We start from the raw sequence: 21,044 nt of genomic DNA, 5'->3' as shown, positions 1-21,044 counted from the left end.
GTAGAGTCATCAAAGACAGCAAAAAAGCTTGTTGGGCCTCTTTCAGCAGCTCCATTAACAGTTTTACTCCCTCTTCTGTCGTATGGGGTGGCCTGCGCCGGCTGTCGGGCATTAAGGCCCACTCCTCGGTACCTGGCCTGACCTCAGGTAATGCAGTCCTCGTTGATCCTGTGGCTGTCTCCAACGCCTTCGGCCAGTTTTTCGCGGAGGTTTCAAGCTCCGCCCATTACCACCCTGCCTTCCTTCCCAGGAAAGAGGCAGAAGAGGCTCGGCGACCTTCCTTCCACTTGCTGAATCTGGAAACTTATAATGCCCCCTTTACTATGCGGGAACTCGAACGTGCGCTTGCACTGTCCCGGTCCTCTGCTCCGGGGCCAGATGCCATTCACGTTCAGATGCTGGCACACCTTTCTCCGGCGGGCAAAAGCTTCCTTCTTCGTACCTACAATCGCGTCTGGACCGAAGGTCAGGTCCCTATGCGTTGGCGTGACGCCGTCGTTGTTCCTATACCCAAACCCGGGAAGGATAGACACCTCCTTCTAGTTACCGCCCCATTTCTCTTACAAGCTGTGTCTGTAAGGTGATGGAGCGCATGGTTAATGCTCGGTTAGTCTGGATTCTTGAATCTCGACGGCTACTTACTAATGTCCAATGCGGCTTTCGTCGCCGCCGCTCCGCTGTTGACCACCTTGTGACCTTGTCGACAATCATCATGAACAACTTTTTGCGAAGGCGCCAAACGGTAGCCGTGTTCTTCGATTTGGAGAAGGCTTATGATACCTGTTGGAGAGGAGGTATCCTCCGCACTATGCACAGGTGGGGCCTACGCGGTCGCCTGCCCCTTTTTATTGATTCCTTTTTAACGGATCGAAAGTTTAGGGTACGTGTGGGTTCCGTATTGTCCGACGTCCTCCTCCAGGAGAACGGAGTGCCTCAGGGCTCCATCTTGAGCTTAGCCCTTTTTGCCATCGCGATCAATCCAATTATGGATTGCATTCCACCTAATGTCTCAGGCTCTCTCTATGTCGATGACTTCGCGATCTATTGCAGTGCCCAGAGAACATGCCTCCTGGAGCGTTGCCTTCAGCGTTGTCTAGACAGCCTCTACTCATGGAGCGTGGCAAATGGCTTCCGGTTCTCTGAAGAGAAGACGGTTTGTATCAACTTTTGGCGATATAAAGCATTCCTTCCGCCATCCTTACATCTCGGTCCTGTTGTTCTCCCATTCGTGGAAACAACTAAGTTTCAAGGGCTCATGTTGGACAGGAAACTGTGTTGGTCTCCGCATGTCTCTTATTTGGCGGCCCGTTGTACGCGTTCCCTTAATGTCCTCAGAGTTCTTAGCGGTTCATCTTGGGGAGCGGATCGCACTGTCCTGCTTCGCTTGTATCGGTCCATAGTCTGATCGAAGCTGGATTATGGGAGCTTCGTCTACTCGTCCACTCGGCCATCCCTCTTACGCCGTCTCAACTCCATCCACCATCGGGGGTTACGTCTTGCGACCGGAGCCTTCTACGCTAGTCCTGTCGAGAGTCTTTATGCTGAAGCTGCCGAATTACCAATGACCTACCGGTGCGACGTACTGCTGTGTCGGTATGCCTGCCGGCTGTTGTCTATGCCCGACCACCCCTCTTACCAGTCCTTCTTCGCCGATTCTCTCGACCGTCAGTATGGGTTGTATGTGTCTGCCCTGCTGCCCCCCGGAGTCCGCTTCCGTCGCCTGCTTCGACAATTGGATTTTGCCCTCCCTACCACCTTCAGAGAGGGTGAGAGCCCAACACCACCTTGGCTCCAGGCTCCGGTTCATATTTATCTCGACCTCAGCTCACTCCCAAAGGAGGGTACTCCGGCTGCAGTGTATTGCTCACGGTTTGTCGAACTTCGTGCTCGACTTGCCGGTCACACCTTTATTTACACCGATGGCTCCAAAACTGACGACGGTGTCGGCTGTGCCTTTGTCGTCAGGGCCGCCACCTTTAAATACCGGCTCCTCGACCAATGTTCGAGCTTTACGGCCGAGCTTTTTGCTCTCCATCAGGCCGTTCAGTATGCCCGCCGCCACCGCCATTCATCGTATGTACTCTGCTCTGACTCACTCAGTGCTCTTCAGAGCCTTGGAGCTCCCTATCCGGTCCATCCCTTGATTCAACGGATACAGCAGTCCCTCCATTCTTTCGCTGATGATGGTTCTTCTGTCAGCTTTCTGTGGGTTCCCGGACATGTAGGAGTGCCTGGGAATGAGGCTGCGGATGCTGCAGCCAAGGCTGCAGTCCTTCTGCCTCGGCCAGCCTCCCATTGTGTCCCGTCATCTGACGTTCGTGGGGATGTTTGTAAGAGGCTTGTGTCGTTGTGGTGGGATGCTTGGTCATCCCTCCAAGGAAACAAGCTCCGGGCGTAAAACCGCTCCCAACTGCTTGGACAACCTCCTCCCGACCATCTCGGTGAGAGGAGGTCCTTCTGACCAGGTTGCGGATTGGGCATTGCCGGTTTAGCCACCGCTACCTGCTCTCCGGTGACCCAGCCCCGCAGTGCCCTTGTGGTCAGACATTAACAGTGCGCCATGTTTTATTGTCGTGTCCCCGTTTTAGTCAATTTCGTGTTGTCCTGTCCCTGCCATCTACTTTACCAGATATTTTAGCTGATGACGCTCGAGCAGCTGCTCGTATTCTGCGTTTTATAACTTTGACTGGCTTGTCCAAAGACATCTAACCTTTTTACTTATTTTATCTGCATCTTTGTCAGGTTTTTCTGGTGTCCCCCCATCCCCTTGAGTTTTACTAGATTCTATGTGCTCTAACAACAGTGACTGGGCGCTAATGACCTCAGTAGTTGAGCGCCCTTAAACCCCACAAAAAAAAGAAAAAAACAACTTATATCTCGAACCTGTTGCTCTTCAGTCTCTCGAAACTGTGAAATTCTTTGGACTCACACTCAATAGGAAACTCTGTTGGTCTTCTCACATGTCTTACCTGGCAGCATGCTGTACCCAATCTCTAAATAGCCCAAGTGCTTAAGGTGGTACTTCATGGGGAGCAGATTGGACAAACCTCTTCCACTTATACCAGTCCCTTGTCGGATAAAAAATAGAATATTGGTTTGTTTTTTTATTCATCTGCATGACCATCTGTTTTATGCCATCTCAACATGATCCACTGTAAATATGTATGTATGGCACTGGAGCTTTCAGCCCAGTTAGGAGTCTATGCAGAAGCTGCTGAACTAGTGCAGTCATATGGTGTAATGTTCTCCTTAGCAGAAATGCATATCGTCTGTCCCCTTTGTCCAACCATCCACCCAATTTGTCCTTTTGTGATAACGACCTTGACTGCCAATATGGGGTAAGTGCATTTTCTTTGTTGCCTCCTGGAGTTTGCTTTCATATAGTGCTTTGGAAACTTAACCTAAAGTTACCTGCCATGGTCCCGATGGGTGAGGGCTGTTCACCGCCTTGGCTTATTGCAGAGGTCTGCGTTCTTCTTGGACTTAGTTCACTTCCTAAAGACGCTACTCTAGATTTGACCTGTCACTGTTAGTTTCTCAAAGTTTGCAAGCAACTCGAAGACAGTACCATGATCTATACTGATGACTTTAAGACCGACCATGGTATCGAAAGCGCCTATGTCATTGGTAATGAACATTTGATAGCAGCATCTAGAACAGTGGTAGGTTTTTGTTGCAGAGCTTTCCTCCCTCCAGCAGGCCACACAGTACATCTCACGCAGGCTTCTCAGTTGTGCATTATATTCAGATTTACTTAGTGCCCTCCAGAGCCTCCGTTGGGTTGGGGGAAGAGACCAAACAGCAAGGTCATCGGTCTCCCAGAGCCTCTGTGTACTACTCATATACCACTCCTGAGTGCAACAAATCCACAAATGCCTCCACTTGCTGAGTGATGATGGATCCAACACGATATTGATGTGGGTCCCTGGTCACGTCAAAGTTTTGGGGAATAAAACTGCCAAGGCTGCAATCAGACTATGTAGGCCTTTTTAGGTATACTGTCCCTTCAGATGATCTCTGTGTTGCACGTAGGACCATTGTCACTCTGGCATGAATACTGATCTTCTGTATATGGGAACAAACTCCAGGAAATTAAACACCTTCCAGCAGCTTGTACGAGTTCCTCTCACCCCTCTCATCGCAAGGAAATACTTTTAAATTGATCATCTTGGGGTTGAAGCTCTTTTCCATGTTTGTTTTAACAATAAGTATGTTTTTGGATAGGGTCCACCTTTAGCAATACAATACAAACTAATAGTTACAGGTATACAAACAGTAAAGAACATTCTTTATCTTTAACAGATGAAAAATAAATGCCCACTGAAGATGCTGCAACTGCAGTGAAACATGTTTGGGTTAAAAAACAAAATTGTGTTTTGCTAAAGGCGGACTCCGTCCAAAAACATACGTACTTTTAGATTGGCTGTTTGTTGGGCACTGTTGTTTGTCACAATTTAAGTGGGGACCCTGCATCGCTGTGTGATTACTGCAGCCAACTATTGATAATACACCATTTTCTGACCCAATGCTGATTTTATAACCATTAGTGTTTCCTATCTGAATTATCAGATACTTTAGCAGAAACAGCATGAGCTGTAGACCACATTTTATGTTCTATTTCTTATAGTAATGTTGCAAAGGAAATTTAATTTCCAACCATTTGAGCAAGCTCCTCAAAGTGGAGATGATCATTTTTAGCTTAGGCTCTGAGGATTATTGACTTCAAATTCATTCAGTAATTGGCCTTTTTAAGTAATGACATGGATGCTTATGACCTCAGTGGTTCTGCACTCTAAAGCACCAACAAACAAACAATAAACCCATTGTTAAAGCTTTCAGTAGCTCAGAAAGGAGTTCATATGCAGCAACAAAAATTGACCATTTGCCCTGTAATAGAAACATTCTGACAGGTAGGGAAGCAAGTTTTGGATCTAATATACAATCAATTTCCCTGGACAACTCTCATTTCATTGACATATTGCTACTTAAATACTGATAGCTAGTATAAATAAATGAAATGGTGGTGCTCAAGAAAGGCTAAAAAGGAGTTCATTATTGTTAAACAGTAACTGCTTGTACACATCCTGTAAACAGACTTGTTAAATCATTTTGAAAAAGCATTGTAGAAATGATTTGTTGGACTTGTGACTAACAAATCATTGGTTTCAAACATTCAAATATGGCATAAATGTTTTTTTTTTGCCATGAATATGCATGATCATTAGTGTCTTGGCCATGTTAGTTTTATGCAAGATGTGTTAAAAAGCTTCCCTCCCCATCACTTCAATCACCCCTCTCCTCCCCTCCCCTCTTAATAGAGACCCACATAAGAAATAATACAGAAGCTTTGACTGTATCACTTTTTTTCCAGTTTCCTGAAGACCTATTAAAAATTGGAGAGCCCAGTCTTCATGTAAAGAAAGATCCAGGGCTGGAACTACATATGGGTGGCCGTGACTGTCACCATGATGTAAGTTTTTGTATCAGCATTGTATTATGCACGATATCAAGTTGAAATATCATGACACGTAATGGGGCCTTAATATTATGGAGTCATAGATAGTGAACCATTGTAACCTATGATAAAGTACAGGACCCAGCCACATTAATGTGACCACTGCCTATGTTAGGTGTCAATGTGCAATAACTGCACACTGATGGCAGATGGCAGCACTAGCTGTGAATTGTATATAAAACATGTCAGTGGGAAACAGCACAGTTGTTTTCGTAATGTGCGAACAGAAAAATCTATCTGGCATCCAAAAGGGCATGATGATTGTCTTCCAGCCAAGGGTGGAAGAATTTCTGAAATGGCTAAGTTTGTTTACAGTTCACATGCTACTGTGGTGGTTAAAGTACACTGAAGAGCCAAAGAAACTGGTACACCTGCCTAATATCATGTAGGGCACTTGCAAGCACACAGAATTGCCGCAACACAACATGGCAAGGACTCGACTAATGTCTCAAGTAGTGCCGGAGGGAATTGACACTATGAATCCTGCAGGGCTTCCATAAATCCAAAAGAGTATGAGGGAGTGGAGATCTCATGTGAAGAGCATGTTGCAAGATGTCCCAGATATGCTCAATAATGTTCATGACTGGGGAGTTTGGTGGGCAACGGAAATGCTTAAACTCAGAAGAGAGTCCTTGGAGCCACTCTGCAGCAATTCTGGATGTGTGGAATGTCACATTGGCCTGCTGGAATTGTCCAAGACTGCCGGAATGCACAATGGACATGAATGGAAACAGGTGATCAGACAGGATGCTTACATACATGTCATCTGTCAGTCATACCATACTTACCAGGGGTCCCAAATCACTCCAACTGCACACACCCCACACCATTACAGAGCCTCCACCAGCTTGAACAGTTCACTGCTGACATGTAGTGCCCATAGATTCATGGGATTGTCTCCACATCTGTACACGTCCATCTGCTTGAAAAATTTGAAATAACTCTTCCGACCATGCAACATGTTTCCAGTACTCAACAGTCCATTGTCGGTGTTGACAGCTCCAGACTTTGTGTTGTGTAGTCAAGTGTATACAAGTAGATGTTTGGCTCCAGAAGCCCATACCGATGATGCTTCATTGAATGGTTTGTGTGCTGACAGTTGTTGATGGCCCAGCATTGAAATCTGCAGCAATTTGTGGAAGGGCTGCATTTCTGTCACATTCAAAGATTCTCTTTAGTTGTCATTGGTTCCATTCTTACAGGATCTTTTTGTGGCTGCAATGAAGTTTGAGATTTGATGTTTTATCGGTTTCCTGATATTCATGGAATACTCATGAAATGGTCGTACAGGAAAATCCCCACTTCATCACTACCTTAGAGAGGCTGTGGCGCATCGCTTGTGTGTCTGCTGTAACACCATGTTCAAACTCACTTAAATCTTGATAACCTGCCATTGTAACCACAGTAACCGATCTAACAAGTGTACCACACACTTGTTTCTTACATAGGCATTGACAATCACAGTGCCATGTTATGCCTGTTTACATCTCTCTGTATTTGAATACAAATGCCTATACTAGCTTCTTTGGCACTTCGGTGTATATTGTGCATGGAAAAATTGCACTATGCAAAACCAACACAGAGGCAGCTGTGGTGTACTATGGGACATAGTTAAAAGGGGTGAACAGTGACTGCGGAGATGTGTACAGGCAAATAGAAGAGCAACTGTCAAGCCGCTGACCACCCAGTCGAATCAAGGGGCTACCAAACAGTGTCCTATCAATGACTGTTCAGCAAATGCTGCTCTCCACAGCAGTTTCCTGGTTTATGCACCCATGCCGACTGCAGGTCATCGATGCCATAAAAACGTAGCACAGCTGGCCACAGCACTGTAGTTGGCATAGCTCCACATCTCTCAGTACATTCCAGAAATTCATTGACACTCTTCCTGCCTGTGTTGCTATCGTCTGTGCTGCAAAAGGTATATATTCGGGTGGTCATATTAATCTGATTGGACAGAGTATATCATAAATTTTCAAGAATCTTTGTAAAATTTCAACCAACTGTTACTTTGAGTTGTGGTTTGGCTCCTACGGACAGCATGTTAAATCTTTGTGAACCGTGACACTTGTATTAATTTTATTATGTGTGTGCCTTAAATTCATATTTGGTACCACTGTAGCAATGAAGACTTCTCTTAACAATGTGTTAATATGCCTGTTTGTCTCAGTAGTGCTGTAGCAGAAAAGCATTAAGAGATGAAGCTGTCAGCTGTAGGCAGTAAGATACACAGGTTATTTCAGCACAGTGTTAACAAACTTTTAGGACAGACAGAGTACACCTGAATGATGGCAAATCAAGTAGCAATGTGTGGTTGTAAACTCCTCCTTTGGCGGTGATGACACCAAACCCAAGAAAAGAAGTACAAGAACAGGACAAGAAAACATGTTCATTAAGCTTAATACAGCTAAAATGCTAGGACAGCTGTGGCTGCTGTGCACAGTAGATGGTGATTCACTGCAATATCAGATTTTGCAACATATACATGCTCACTGTGTCCATGCTCAATTTGAAGTTACATTTTGCCTACCACAGAGTGGAAGTAGTATGACACATTACACAAACACAGAGCTTGCCTATAAGTATGTAACATATGAGGCTGCTGATAGCGGTGGGCGAAGTGCAGAGCATGTGTTTGTCCAATGTTACACCATCTGCCACACCTTCTTTGCACAATTGCAGAGGTGGTCATCCAGAAAGATATTGTGTGGCTAGAGATGACAGTGTGAATGAACAGTAACAGCTGCAGCCAATGAAGAGTCTGTTCTGGGGCTGGTACAGCTCCTGATGCCAGTACACTGGTTGTTGGTCGTTTTTGGGCCTCTCACAGCATTGTCTGTCAGATTCTTGATGACAACTCCACACACTTGTACCACACCCAACATATGCAGTTCTGGATGAAGACAATTTTGCTCCATGAATGGCCATTGCATGGTGGTATATACAGGTGCACGCAGCAGATCCCCATTTCACAGCCACCATTTTGTTCTCTGATCTGACCTTCATCAGAGGGAATGTTCAACCCACGTAACGCCCACATATGGACAGAGGAGAACCCAGAGGCAGCAAGAATCTGCAGCCCAGACAGTTCTCAGTTAGTGTATGGGCCATCATTGTCAAACACCACATTGTCAAACTATACTTCTTGCCCTGTTTGGTGACAGGTGCAGTCTATTTATTTCATGGTTCTTCAGCAAGTAATGCTATATCTATTGCATGACATGCATATACATGCTGTTATGAATTCTGCCGCATGGTTTCTGCTTGATTGGACCCCATTGCACTACAGCCTTGGTGGTAATTGCCATCTATGTGTAATGTATCATCAACACTGGATCAAATGGAATTTTTGTGGCGGCGTTCGTAGCGACAAACAATTCGCTGTAGGAACGGCTTACGAAGTCACTGCCACACTTTTAATAGCGGGCCGACCGGTCCGCTGGAACAGTGAACAGAAAGATGAAAACCCAAACACCCTGATTAAATAAAAGTCGGTACTTATCTTTATTAACAACGATACAGAACACAGTGGTGAACATGGTCTACAGAAATCTGTCTAGTTCGAGTCGGAGCGGCTAGGTCAGCGTCGGCTGACGACAAACAACAACTCTGCTGCGATGAACACACAACTGACTAGCAAGTACACAATTCGGTGGTGAGTATACAACTGAGCGGCGAATCCAGAACTGTGCTAGCGCTCGCGACTCCAGCGCTTAAGAAGCCAGAAGCCAGCGGTGGCGCGCGCAGACTTGCGGCGATTTCCTGTATCGCTGGCGCTGCTTATGCGGACGGCGTCCGGACTTTGATGCTGCCAACCTTTTGGCAGCGGGCTCGGGTGGCATTACTGGCTAGGATTTAACACTCCTCCCCCCCAAATCGCCGCACCGTCGTTGAATAATGACGTGGCGAGCGTCGACGGCGGGGGAGGGGTCGGGCCGCAGGCGTAGCAGAAGAGACCGGGGCGGAGACTGTTGTCGGTGGCAGTCCCCGGTCCGCACCCCAGCATTGGCTGCGCGGGGCCTCGGGAAACACCGACTGAAAACAGAGGTCAGGGTGCACGCCTGTGACCACGGGCGCAGCTTCTGGTACTGGACGCGACGGGGCGTCGGGACCCACAAAGAGAGGCAGCGTCTCCTGACACTGCGTCGACGGCTGCCGAGTGGGCGCCGGACAAGGCGCTGCGGTGTCAGACTCCTTGGGGGTGCCCAAGGAAAGCGGCTGCAGGACAGGCTGCACAGCCACCGCTTGGGAAGGCGGCCCGGCTGAGGGGTCGACGTCCATCAGCTCCGAAGGTGGTGGCGACTGAAGAGGGACCGCAGGCGCCGGAGCAACCACCTGGGGCGCCCCCCGGATGAAGCTGCGCGGGAGGCATCAACGGGACGGGCTGTCGGCGTGGTAGCGGCGACGGCTGCTGCTGCTGCGCTGCGGGCGGCAGCGAAGTCGGAAGGCGCGGCTGGAACCCGCCGCGGACCAAATCTGTGGACAAAGAACGAGCGGCAGAATCCGGGCGGCCAGCGCGGCGCAACTGGTTCTGATGCTCCTGTGCACCCCAGTAGCACCTTGAACAGTATAAAAACCGCGACCCTGGACACTTATCACGGTACCACATTCCCAACGACGGCGACCGTGATAAACTCTGAAAAAAACGGCGTTGTTGCGCTGAAAACGCGTGCGATGCTCAGAAGCGGCGGGCCGATCCGGGGGGTGCAACAACCGTAGTAGGGTGCGATGACGACGGCCGTGGAGAAGCTCTGCAGGCGAAGGGCCGTCGCGTGGCGTGGTCCGGTACGACGACAGGAACGTGATGAGGGCCTGCTGACGAGAGTGCGTAGCACGAAGGCGGTCCATATGATCCTTGAATGTGCGTACAAAACGTTCCGCTGCACCATTCGATTGAAGGTGGAACGGCGGAGTAAGAACATTGGCAGAACAAAAACTTTCAAATTCAGCAGAGGTAAATTGTGGACCATTGTCAGACACTAAAACTTCTGGAAGACCCTCAATACAAAAAATTGAAGTCAACGCCTGTATAGTTTGTGCAGACGTTGTAGACTGCATGGGCACAACAAACGGAAAATTACTAAATGCATCTATCACGATGAGCCAACGAGAATTCCAATATGGACCAGCGAAATCAATATGTACTCGCTGCCAGGGACCGGCAGGGCGTGCCCACTCAAAATAGCGTTGAGGCGGAGCAGCTTGGTGTTCGGCACACGTCGAACAATCTGTAGACATCTGCGCAATCTGCTTATCAATGCCGATCCATGTACAATGACGGCGGGCAAGCTGCTTGGTGCGGACCACTCCCCAATGACCTTGATGCAACAAGCCGAGGACCTTGGATTGGAGCACTTGGGGAACCACTACACGAAGCTGGTCATTCTCGGTGCGTAACAGCAAAACTCCGTGCGAAACAGACAACAGATGACGTTGCGGATAATAGCGACGAACCACAGGATCCGATATGTCCTTTGCCTTGGACGGCCAACCACGCCGAACAAAACGTAATAGTAAACTCAGATGAGGATCCGTAGCTGTCTCACGTGCCACCTGACGATAATCAATCGGAAAATCCCGGAGGGATTGATGCCTATCGGCGTCAATCTGATGGCAAGAGTCGTCAGAGGAATCGAAGACATCATCCGCAGCAATCGGCAATCTAGAAAGCACGTCAGCGTTTGCATGCTGAGCTGTAGGGCGATACAGTATCTCATACTGGTATTGTGATAACAAAAGAGCCCAACGTTGTAGTCTCTGAGCTGTCCGCTGAGGAACTGGTTTAGACGGATGAAACAGTGACGTCAGGGGCTTGTGATCTGTTACTAAATAGAATGGTCTACCATAGAGGTAGTGATGGAATTTTGTGACACCGAACAAAATAGCCAACGCTTCCTTGTCCAATTGGCTATAATTACACTGAGCTTTGTTTAGCAATTTAGATGCGAACGCAATAGGACGTTCGGTGTTACCGACTCGGTGAGACAACACAGCACCGAGGCCGAAAGAAGAAGCATCACAAGCTAACACCAGAGGCTTGTTAGGGTCGTAATGGACCAGACAACGATCATTCAATAAAGCCTCTTTGAGCTGCTGAAAGGCTGATTGGCAATCAGCTGACCACACAAACGGAACATTCTTACGGCGGAGACGATGCAACGGTGCAGCTATCTGTGATGCATTAGGTATAAACCTAATATAATATGTCAATTTGCCAAGAACTGCTTGCAATTCATGCAGATTGCGAGGGGCGGGCAAATCACGAATAGCTGCTAAATGTGACTGGGAGGGATGAATGCCTTGAGCATTAATAACATGTCCCAGATACTCCAACTCCGTAAGGAAAAATGAACATTTATCGATGTTGCAACGTAGGCTGCCTGAGACAACACTGTAAACAAACACTCCAAATTACGGAAATGTTCAGCAGGCGTCCGACCGGACACAACAATATCGTCTAAATAGTTGCAACACGATGGCACATTAGCCAAAAGTTGGGACAAAAAACGCTGAAAAACAGCTGGAGCTGACGCACAACCAAAAGGCAAACGCAGAAAACGGAACAACCCCAACGACGTGTTTATGACAAAATACTGTTGTGATTGCTCGTCGAGGGGCAATTGCAAATATGCTTCACGGAGATCAATTTTGGAAAAGAAACGAGCTTCCCCTAACTTATCCATCAGCTCGTCCGGTCTAGGTAAAGGAAAAGAATCAATGACAGTCTGAGGATTAACTGTCGATTTAAAATCAGCGCACAAACGTAACTTGCCAGACGGTTTCTTTATAATAACTAAGGGAGAAGCCCACTGGCTCGCTGAAACGGGTTGAATAACACCGTCGTTTTGCCAACGACGAAGTTCATCTTCTACAGGTGCCCGGAGGGCATGAGGCACTGGACGAGCACGAAAAAATCGAGGCTGAGCATTATCTTTTAACGTAATATGAGCGGCAAAGTTCGCAGCACAACCGAGTTCGTCTTTAAATATGTCACTGTATGGTTTACACAAATCGGTTATGCTGTCTTGAGGAACAACAACAGAATTAAGTTGCAACACATTGTCTTGGATAGACAGGCCAAACAAGTCAAAACAGTCTAATCCGAAAATGTTTACACTGTCTGTAGCGCGGAGCACTGTGAATGAAACTGTTTTTGTATTGCCATGGAATGTGGCTGGCACGCTACATACACCTAACACAGGAATTTGTTCTCCACTATAAGTAGCCAAAGAATGTTTTGCCGCTGAAAGTTTAGGGCGGCCGATAGCCGCATACGTAGCACTATTTATGAAAGTCACAGACGCACCAGTGTCTAATTGAAAATTGAAGGTCTTATCCTGCATGCGTAGCTTCACAAATAGTTTATTACACTGTCTCTGGATCGGTGCAGCGGAGGCGGAAGACACAAAATCAGCGCGTGTTCGCTGCTTACGACAAGTCGTGGGTTGGGCGGGTGGAACAACAACTCCCGCTTCACTTGCAGTCTGTACATTACTTTTTACAGCGTTTGAATTACGCTTGGGTCGCATAGCAGAGGGCTGGGTGGGTGGCTTATTGCGAACAAGATTATTACCCACACGAACCGTGGAAGAGTCTTTAAACGCGACCTTCTGGGCGGGCTGGCTTTGAAGAACATGAATATCCATGGGCTGGGCAGCACTAGAATTGTTCTTGCGTTTACGCAAACAAACAGTCTGGATGTGTCCTTTCCTTTGACAAAAGTGACAAACCGCGTTTCTTAACGGGCAATGTTCACGAGGATGAGCAAGAACACACTTAGGGCAAGACTTAACTCTATCATTTTGCACACGCGGCTGACGAATGTGTTTAACATGACGCGGCCGGCTAGTGTTTACAGTCTGACTCTGCCGGTGAGGCCGTGGGCGTGACATAACTTGCTTAGCACAGGCAATTTGAGAAATACACGGCTGATCTAACTCACACTCAGCATAGTCAAAAGTATCTTGGGCTTCAATAATGTTCATCACAGTCTCTAATGACGGGTCAGGCAACTTTAAGATAGCAGCACGAATACGAGAATCTGCAATGTTTTGAGTAATAGCGTCTCGTAACATGACATCACTGTAGGAAGCTCCACACACACAATTAAATCGACACTGACGGGTGAGGCCCCGTAAATCTGTTAACCACTGTTTATTAGATTGATGTGGCAGTTTCTTTAATCTGAAGAACTTGAATCTGGCCGCTGCCACATGAACTCGCGACTCGAAATACTCAGCAAGCTTGGTAACAACAACGTCATAGTCTAAAGCTTCTGGCTTGGATTCCAGGAACAACTTACAAAGTAGTCTATAGACTTCCACGCCTGCAGTGGAAATTAAATAAAGCTGCCGCTCATTACCTGTGATTTTGTAGACTGACATGTGTGCCTGCAACTGCGCGAAATATTCTTGCCATTCTTCTCGTGATGCCTCAAAAGCACGAAAAGGCGGTGCTGCCTGTGCTTGTTCCTTGTGTGGTGGTGGATTAGCCGCTTGTTTGGCGATTACTTCCACCAGACTTTGTATTTGCTGACTCTGTAACAAGATCAACTGTTGTAATTCGGCAGACATAGTGAACACAAATTAAACCAGCCCCCAAAATTCTATCTCAAGAAACAAGTTGAACCAGCCCTGCACACGAGTTCGGAAGTCCTCGTCGCCAGTTTTGTGGCGGCATTCGTAGCGACAAACAATTCGCTGTAGGAACGGCTTACGAAGTCACCGCCACACTTTTAATAGCGGGCCGACCGGTCCGCTGGAACAGTGAACAGAAAGATGAAAACCCAAACACTCTGATTAAATAAAAGTCGGTACTTATCTTTATTAATGACGATACAGAACACAGTGGTGAACATGGTCTACAGAAATCTGTCTAGTTCGAGTCGGAGTGGCTAGGTCAGCGTCGGCTGACGACAAACAACTACTCTGCTGCGATGAACACACAACTGACTAGCAAGTACACAATTTAGGTGGTGAGTATACAACTGAGCGGCGAATCCAGAACTGTGCTAGCGCTCGCAACTCCAGCACTTAAGAAGCCAGAAGCCAGCGGTGGCGCGCGCAGACTTGCGGCGATTTCCTGTATCGCTGGTGCTGCTTATGCGGACGGCGTCCGGACTTTGATGCTGCCAACCTTTTGGCAGCGGGCTCGGGTGGCATTACTGGCTAGGATTTAACGGGAATGATGTTTATTGGCCAGCAAGATTACTAGACCTCCCTTGTCTTGACAACCTCCTCTGGGGATACATCAAGACAGTGATGTACAAAACCCGTGTTAACAGTGGTGTGGACTTTATTGCACACATTGTGGCAGTTAATGTGGAAGTCCCAGGACATGCCCAGTTTTTTCCAGGACATTGGATTATCAATTTACTGGAAATGTGAGGTGTACAACATGGTCTGCGGTTGTAAGTTCATGTTTCATGTTGTCACTACCTCATCAGTAAAGCATATCTGACCATGCTTTGCCATGTGATTTTCCATTGTCTGGGTGACCCTATCTTCCCTGAATGTTTGTAACTGCTGTGCTGAAGCACTCTGTACCTCAGGCTTGCTTGTCACTGTTCACTGAAGTATTTTTTAAAAACTGCCATTATTACAGAAATCGTGCATCGGCTATAGATAAGGAAGACAGTTATATCCATTGCACATGGCACAAATTTGCATTGTAATGGAGCATTTAATTTTCTAATCAGCATGCACTGAAGGCACTGTCACTGTGTGAAGCTGTGTAAATATCAAGAAATTTGGTAAAGACTGGTGATACTTATGGACTGCTTATTAATTTGATTGATGACCAGAAAGTGTTGTGTTTTTGTGGGTTTTCACTTTAGAATGCAATTTGCAGCCGGCCGGGGCGGCTGAGCGGTTCTAGGCGCTTCAGTGTGGAACCGCGCGACCGCAACGGTTGCAGGTTCGAATCCTGCTTCGGGCGTGGATGTGTGTGATGTCCTTAGGTTAGTTAGGTTTAAGTAGTTCTAAGTTCTAGGGGACTGATGACCTCAGATGTTAAGTCCCATAGTGCTCAGAGCCATTTGAATTTTTGCAATTTGCATCTCACTGTGGTCTGACTAATTTTGAACTGATATATCACTTTGCTGCATATACACCAGGTTGTATATTGGAGTGTGAATGCTACGTACAGCAGATCAGTGTGCCACTGAAATAAGAGGTTTTTATGATAAGAGTGGAATTTGGAAGTATGTCAAAGGAGGTGAAAACAGCCAAATCAGATTGATATCCTGGTGCAAAACACATACAAGAATAAAATTGAAAGAAATCTGCTCAGATATCTGACGGAGTACTCTGGTGCCTTGAAGAGCTAGGAAAGTTCTCAAATCTTGATTTTTCAGAGGCCTATGGAAAGAAATAAGCTGTTCATTTCTCTTTCTGTTCTTAGCAATAATAACCAGCTTTGTAAAATAAGATGGTCTGGGGTGAGTATTGGAATTATTACTCGATGGATCATCGTAAAATGAAAAAGATAACTTAACCACCTATGGTGTGGTATTACAGAATAGTGACAAAAATTAGGCAAACTGATAGGATGAGGCATACAAAAGTTCTCTGCAGACACAGTGGGAAAAGAAACCTGCGGGGAAAATGTTGACAGGAAAGGGAGAGGATGTCACGATATTGGTAAAGACTTCAGGGAATAACGTTCATGGTACTAGAGGGAACTGTAAAAGGAGAAATGTTAAGGGAATACAGAGATGGGAATATACCAACAAATCATCAAAGATGGTGGGATGTAGTTGCTACTCTGAAAGGAAGAATTTACTAGAGGAGAGGAACTCATGGCAGACTTCATCAAACTGGGCAGAAATTTCTCATCTACCCATTGCACATAATAATAATAATAATAATAATAATAATAATAATAATACACATGTGAATTAGGAACTGTAGAAGCGGTGTAGCTAATTTTGTTTTATTATGACTGTGATAAAATTGGAGACATTTGAGCATATACAGATTCTCTGTGATGCTCATTCTTCCCAAACACTATATTCCAAAGTACATGGACCATCATTAGATGATTCTACAGTATTCTCTCTGTTGTGCCAAAATGGGAAATGGAGCACATAGATTGCACAACAGTGTGAGGGAATGTTGATGATGTAGAAAGAAAATGGCACACTCCATAGTGAAAAGATGTTCATGGGCAAGAGCAAGAATAATAAAGAGAGAGAGAGAGAGAGAGAGAGAGAGAGAACGAACATGGTATGAGAGAAATTCACAAAAATAGTCAAGATGCCAGCTTGACCGGGAAATAGCAAATGTGGACCTGTTTCATAATCTCCTACAGCCATGGCAAAGCTCAAAGCTGAGGTGTGTGGACAATGATTATTCTCGTCTACAGTGCAACTAGAGCTCATCCAGAGAGCAATGCTGAGAACACAGACAAGAAGATTCTATCCTAAGAATAGTGCAAATTGCCCTAGTGCAAGTGTGAATCTGATTTGCCAGCCTGGAAAAGTTTTGATGTGCAGATACATCTTACTGTGTGATAGAAAACAAAGGAGTGTTAGTACATTCAGAACCCTGCGAATAACCAGTTTGGCACTGATGTCTGGACAGAAAATTGTGCAGCAACATAACATTGTCAGAAAACTCTCATATGACTGAACACATTTGAGCTAGAGCTGTGTGTTCAGGAAAATGTGTTAACTTGATAAACCCAGGGAGCAATGGGCAGAGATGATGATTAAATATTGAGGACAAGCTGTTGATAAATGACTGGATAGAAGTAACAGAACAACAGTGTAAATACGAGCAAACTGTGAGGTCATCATATGAAGGTAAGGGTCAAAAACCACATGAGGTGTGCTGCAAAGAGGAAAGAATGGTCTGTTTCACAATAAAGAACCTACTGCTTTTTAGCAGTGAGTTAAGTTGTCAGAATGTCTCTTGGTACAATAACTGTTTAGCATATTACATTTTTCAAAATTTTTGTCTCTAAATGGTAAGAATCATGAAAAATTAATCATATTCATAAAAAGAAATACTGAAGATAATGTGTACACACCTGTATTAGCAGTTTTAATTGAGACTTTTTTTCAGTTTGTTGAAGGTCCATTGGGGCTCTCTTGCTCAACAGATTTTACCAAGGAAGATCCTGAATTAAATTTGGAAGCGGATGGAACTGAGAATATAGTAAGCATTGACATTTAATTTTTGCATGCAGAGTAAGAAAAAAATGTCTTCAGTAAACTGTTTAATGTAAAAGATACATTGTTGTGGAATAAGCACAGTTTGAGAGTTTTATGGAACGTAGTGCTATTAATAATTTCCCACTATATTTGTAAAATTCCACTTGGATTACCATCTATTATTTGCTGCTGTCTGTCTTGAATAGAATATGCACAAGACTTGTAACAACATTTATAATTAAATTTTGAGTGACCCTTCTTGATTTCAAACACTGTTGTGTAATGCACATGTGAGATGGATGGATTAAACTCACATTTAGCAGAAATGTAAATTCCAGTAGCATAGATTGAAGTATTCCTCATCTTGATAACTTCTCATTAATGGAGTGCAGAAGAATACTCTGTGCTTTTTACTTTCTCAGTGAATCATTGATATTTGAGTGTATCTGTCAAAAATCTTAAATGGTGGGAAATTTACTTAATATGATATTTGTATGTGATAAATCACTCTTGATACATCTATACTGAAGTCCTGGCAGAGGCAAAAAAGGAAAAGTATCTTCTTGGCATGCCTCATGATCTTGTTACTGTCTTTGTGTGTGTGTGTGTGTGTGTGTGTGAGATCTGTGAATTTATAGTTGCTAAACTAAAAGCTATGGTATTAATGTTGCCTCTTCCATGTAAGAGAAAGCTGATATTGATAAACTTCACTCAGGAACAAAACAGAACATCCCTCCCCAGGGGTCTCATGGTTGTTTCCCAAGTTCATGCATGGTGCACAGGGGTTCCAAAGCTATTGCAGCCTATTCTTCCTTCCTGGGCTGCACCTCCATCCCTGTATCTCTCCCTGTCCTCACTCCTTCCCCTCTGTACTTCCTTCTGCTCGTTATTTCTTACGTATGTTGATCTGGCTATCCACCTGGTTTCTTGTATTCAGGCTTTTGTTCCCCTTGACTTTTCCTTCCCATCCTTTGAAACCTTTGGGGGTTTGACCTCTCTAAAATTTTCTCGCTAGTGTCAGCCATTTGGATCCATAGCGTCTACAGTGAGGATTCCCCGATGCATAGTCAACATGCATAGCCAGTCCATGTCGTGGGGCTGTTATATACCCATCTGGGTGAGCCCCTGAACAAGGCATGGAACACACTGCTAACACCTGATACCTGAGCTGTTGATCCCCAACGTATGCTTAGGAGTGGTTGCTTGTCATTCTGGAGCATCAGAACTCCCTGCGATGCCACTGTGCCAGAGAGCCTGTGCTATGGCTATGTGGTGTCCTTGCGGATAGCCACTGATTGGGGTGGGTGGTTTCAGGGTGGATGCTTTGCATAAAAAATGTATTAAGCTCAAAAAAACTGGCTGTCCTTGTATGGCCCTCCCTTCAGTTGCTAATAGAGCATTTACTGCTGCTACTTATGACTTTGTGCCCTCCCCTTCCATGGCTTCATCCTGGGAGGGGGCCAGGTTCACCAACTTTGGATGAAACACTTGACCTGCTACATGGTCTGCACTAGGACTGAAGGGGACACATTCACTGGCACCAAGACACTATTTTTTTGTGGAAAATATCAAAGACAAGTTTGGTAGAGTGGAGTTCCTGCTAAGATTTGTTCAGGTTCATTGTTGATAAAAACTTGTTTATTTATTTTACACATTTAGTGCCATAGGACCAAATTGAGAAGCAAATCTCATAGATCTTGTGATGTGTCAGTACATGAAATTACAACATAGAACTAATAACAGGTAAAACTAAATGTTTATGAACCCAAAAAAAGAGAATCCATAAGTTTAAGTAAACCCAATCAACAATATAACATATGAATCAGGTTAATTTTTCAAGGGACGCCTCAGCAGAATAAAAGGAGAGGCCCATAAGGAAACTATTCAGTTAAGATTTGAAACTGCGTGGTTTACTGCTAAGATTTGGAACTGCGTGGTTTACTGCTAAGATTTTTGATTTCTTGTGGTAGCTTATTGAAATTGGATGTAGCGTTATACTTGCACCTTCCTGCACAAGGGTCAAAGAAGTGCAATCCAAATGCAGATTTGGATTTCTGCCTAGTATTAACTGAGTGGAACCCGCTAATTCTTGGGCGAAAGCTGGTACTGTTTTTGTGCACGCACACCAATGTCGAAATACCTAGACAAGTGAAAAGTGATCAATAAGATCTTTGTGTTTTTACACCACTTATTGCCCAAACTGCCAGATTCTGAGCCAGATCTGGAGGTCAAGATTGCGTGTGGTGTGATGTGAAGTGAAGCTGTATGTTCCACCACCCATGAGGTGTTTTCAATGCTTTCATTTCGAGCATGTCCTCCCATTGTGTGGCGGACCCCCCCCCCCCCCCCCATGCAGTGAATGTGGGTGCCCACTCCATGAAGGTAGTCGGTGTTCTGCTGCACTTGTATGTTGTCACTACAATCATTCTCCTACTCACCAAATTACCATATTTATAAGAAGGAAAAACGACAGGAGTATTAGTCCCTTGATCATTTACCATGGCTTTGCAGAAATATGACAATCTTCATCCTGTGTCAGTGACATCTAACTTTGCCTCTGTTATGTCCTTTTCCCCTCATCTCCCCTCCCCTGTTTCCCCTCATCTCCCCTCCCCTGTGGTTCCCACATCATCTACAGGTGCTGCTCCCCCTCCTACTCTCAGAAAAGTGTCCTCCTTTGGCACCTGCTGGTGAGGGTTGTCCCTCTTGCGACCCATACCCTGACATCTGCCAGGCAGTAGGCCTGCTGCCATGACCTGGCTGCAGGACTGACAGTCCGTGCACCCCAGGGTTGCCTGCTCCCTCTCTGTTCTGTATCTTGCAGAAACACGCTATCTGTGCCTTGCCTTCAACAGTCTGAGAGAGAAGAGGAACATAAGTTGCAGGACAAAGCCCACATGGTGCCCCCCAGAAGTGCCATCTCCATCGCAACCTGAGTCGGACCTCTTGTTTATGGGTGTCACCCCGTTCTCATTAGTGATGGATGGTGATCTGGTGGTTGATTGGCTCCAGTCCAATGTCCCCCCCCCCCCCCCCCCTACGGGTTTGGGGGCTAGAATAGGCCCGCAGTATTCCTGCCTGTCGTAAGAGGCGACTAAAAGGAGTCTCAAATGTTTCGGCCTTATGTGATGGTCCCGTCTCGGGTTTGACCTCCATCTTTCTAAATTATTCCGAAGAGCGAGCCAATTGGGGAAGGGCGCCTTACATGGTGCACTGTATCCGTCCTGCATTGAGACCTTTAGCCGACTTTTTCGTCGTTGCAATGGTGTCCCGCTCGTTTTCCGTCTCTTGGGCGAGGATACGTCACTGGGTGCGATTACCACGCTGCACTCTGCAGTGTTGCTTTTAACTGCGACGACGACCTTGGATATTTTT

The 21,044-nt window shown here is 45.8% G+C and overlaps 1 protein-coding gene across 7 annotated transcripts in view; it reads left to right on the top strand.

The window, feature by feature from the left end:
- LOC126213306 (zinc finger protein 99-like) overlaps positions 1-21,044 on the top strand; it is a 107,907-nt gene that overhangs the window by 43,295 nt on the left and 43,568 nt on the right. For 5 of the 7 annotated variants that reach the window (XM_049940992.1, XM_049940993.1, XM_049940991.1 and 2 more), the window contains exons 3-4: positions 5,372-5,470; positions 17,581-17,673. The exons of 1 other annotated variant lie outside the window; for it this stretch is intronic. In XM_049940992.1, the coding sequence (XP_049796949.1) occupies positions 5,372-5,470; positions 17,581-17,673 (192 nt within the window). The remainder of the gene's footprint in view (positions 1-5,371; positions 5,471-17,580; positions 17,674-21,044) is intronic. One more of the 7 variants, XM_049940989.1, reaches the window with a different exon arrangement.

Source organism: Schistocerca nitens, chromosome 11, assembly GCF_023898315.1.
Source record: "Schistocerca nitens isolate TAMUIC-IGC-003100 chromosome 11, iqSchNite1.1, whole genome shotgun sequence".
NCBI classification, from domain to species: Eukaryota; Metazoa; Arthropoda; class Insecta; order Orthoptera; family Acrididae; genus Schistocerca; species Schistocerca nitens.
This window is presented reverse-complemented; position numbering and strand designations above follow the sequence as displayed.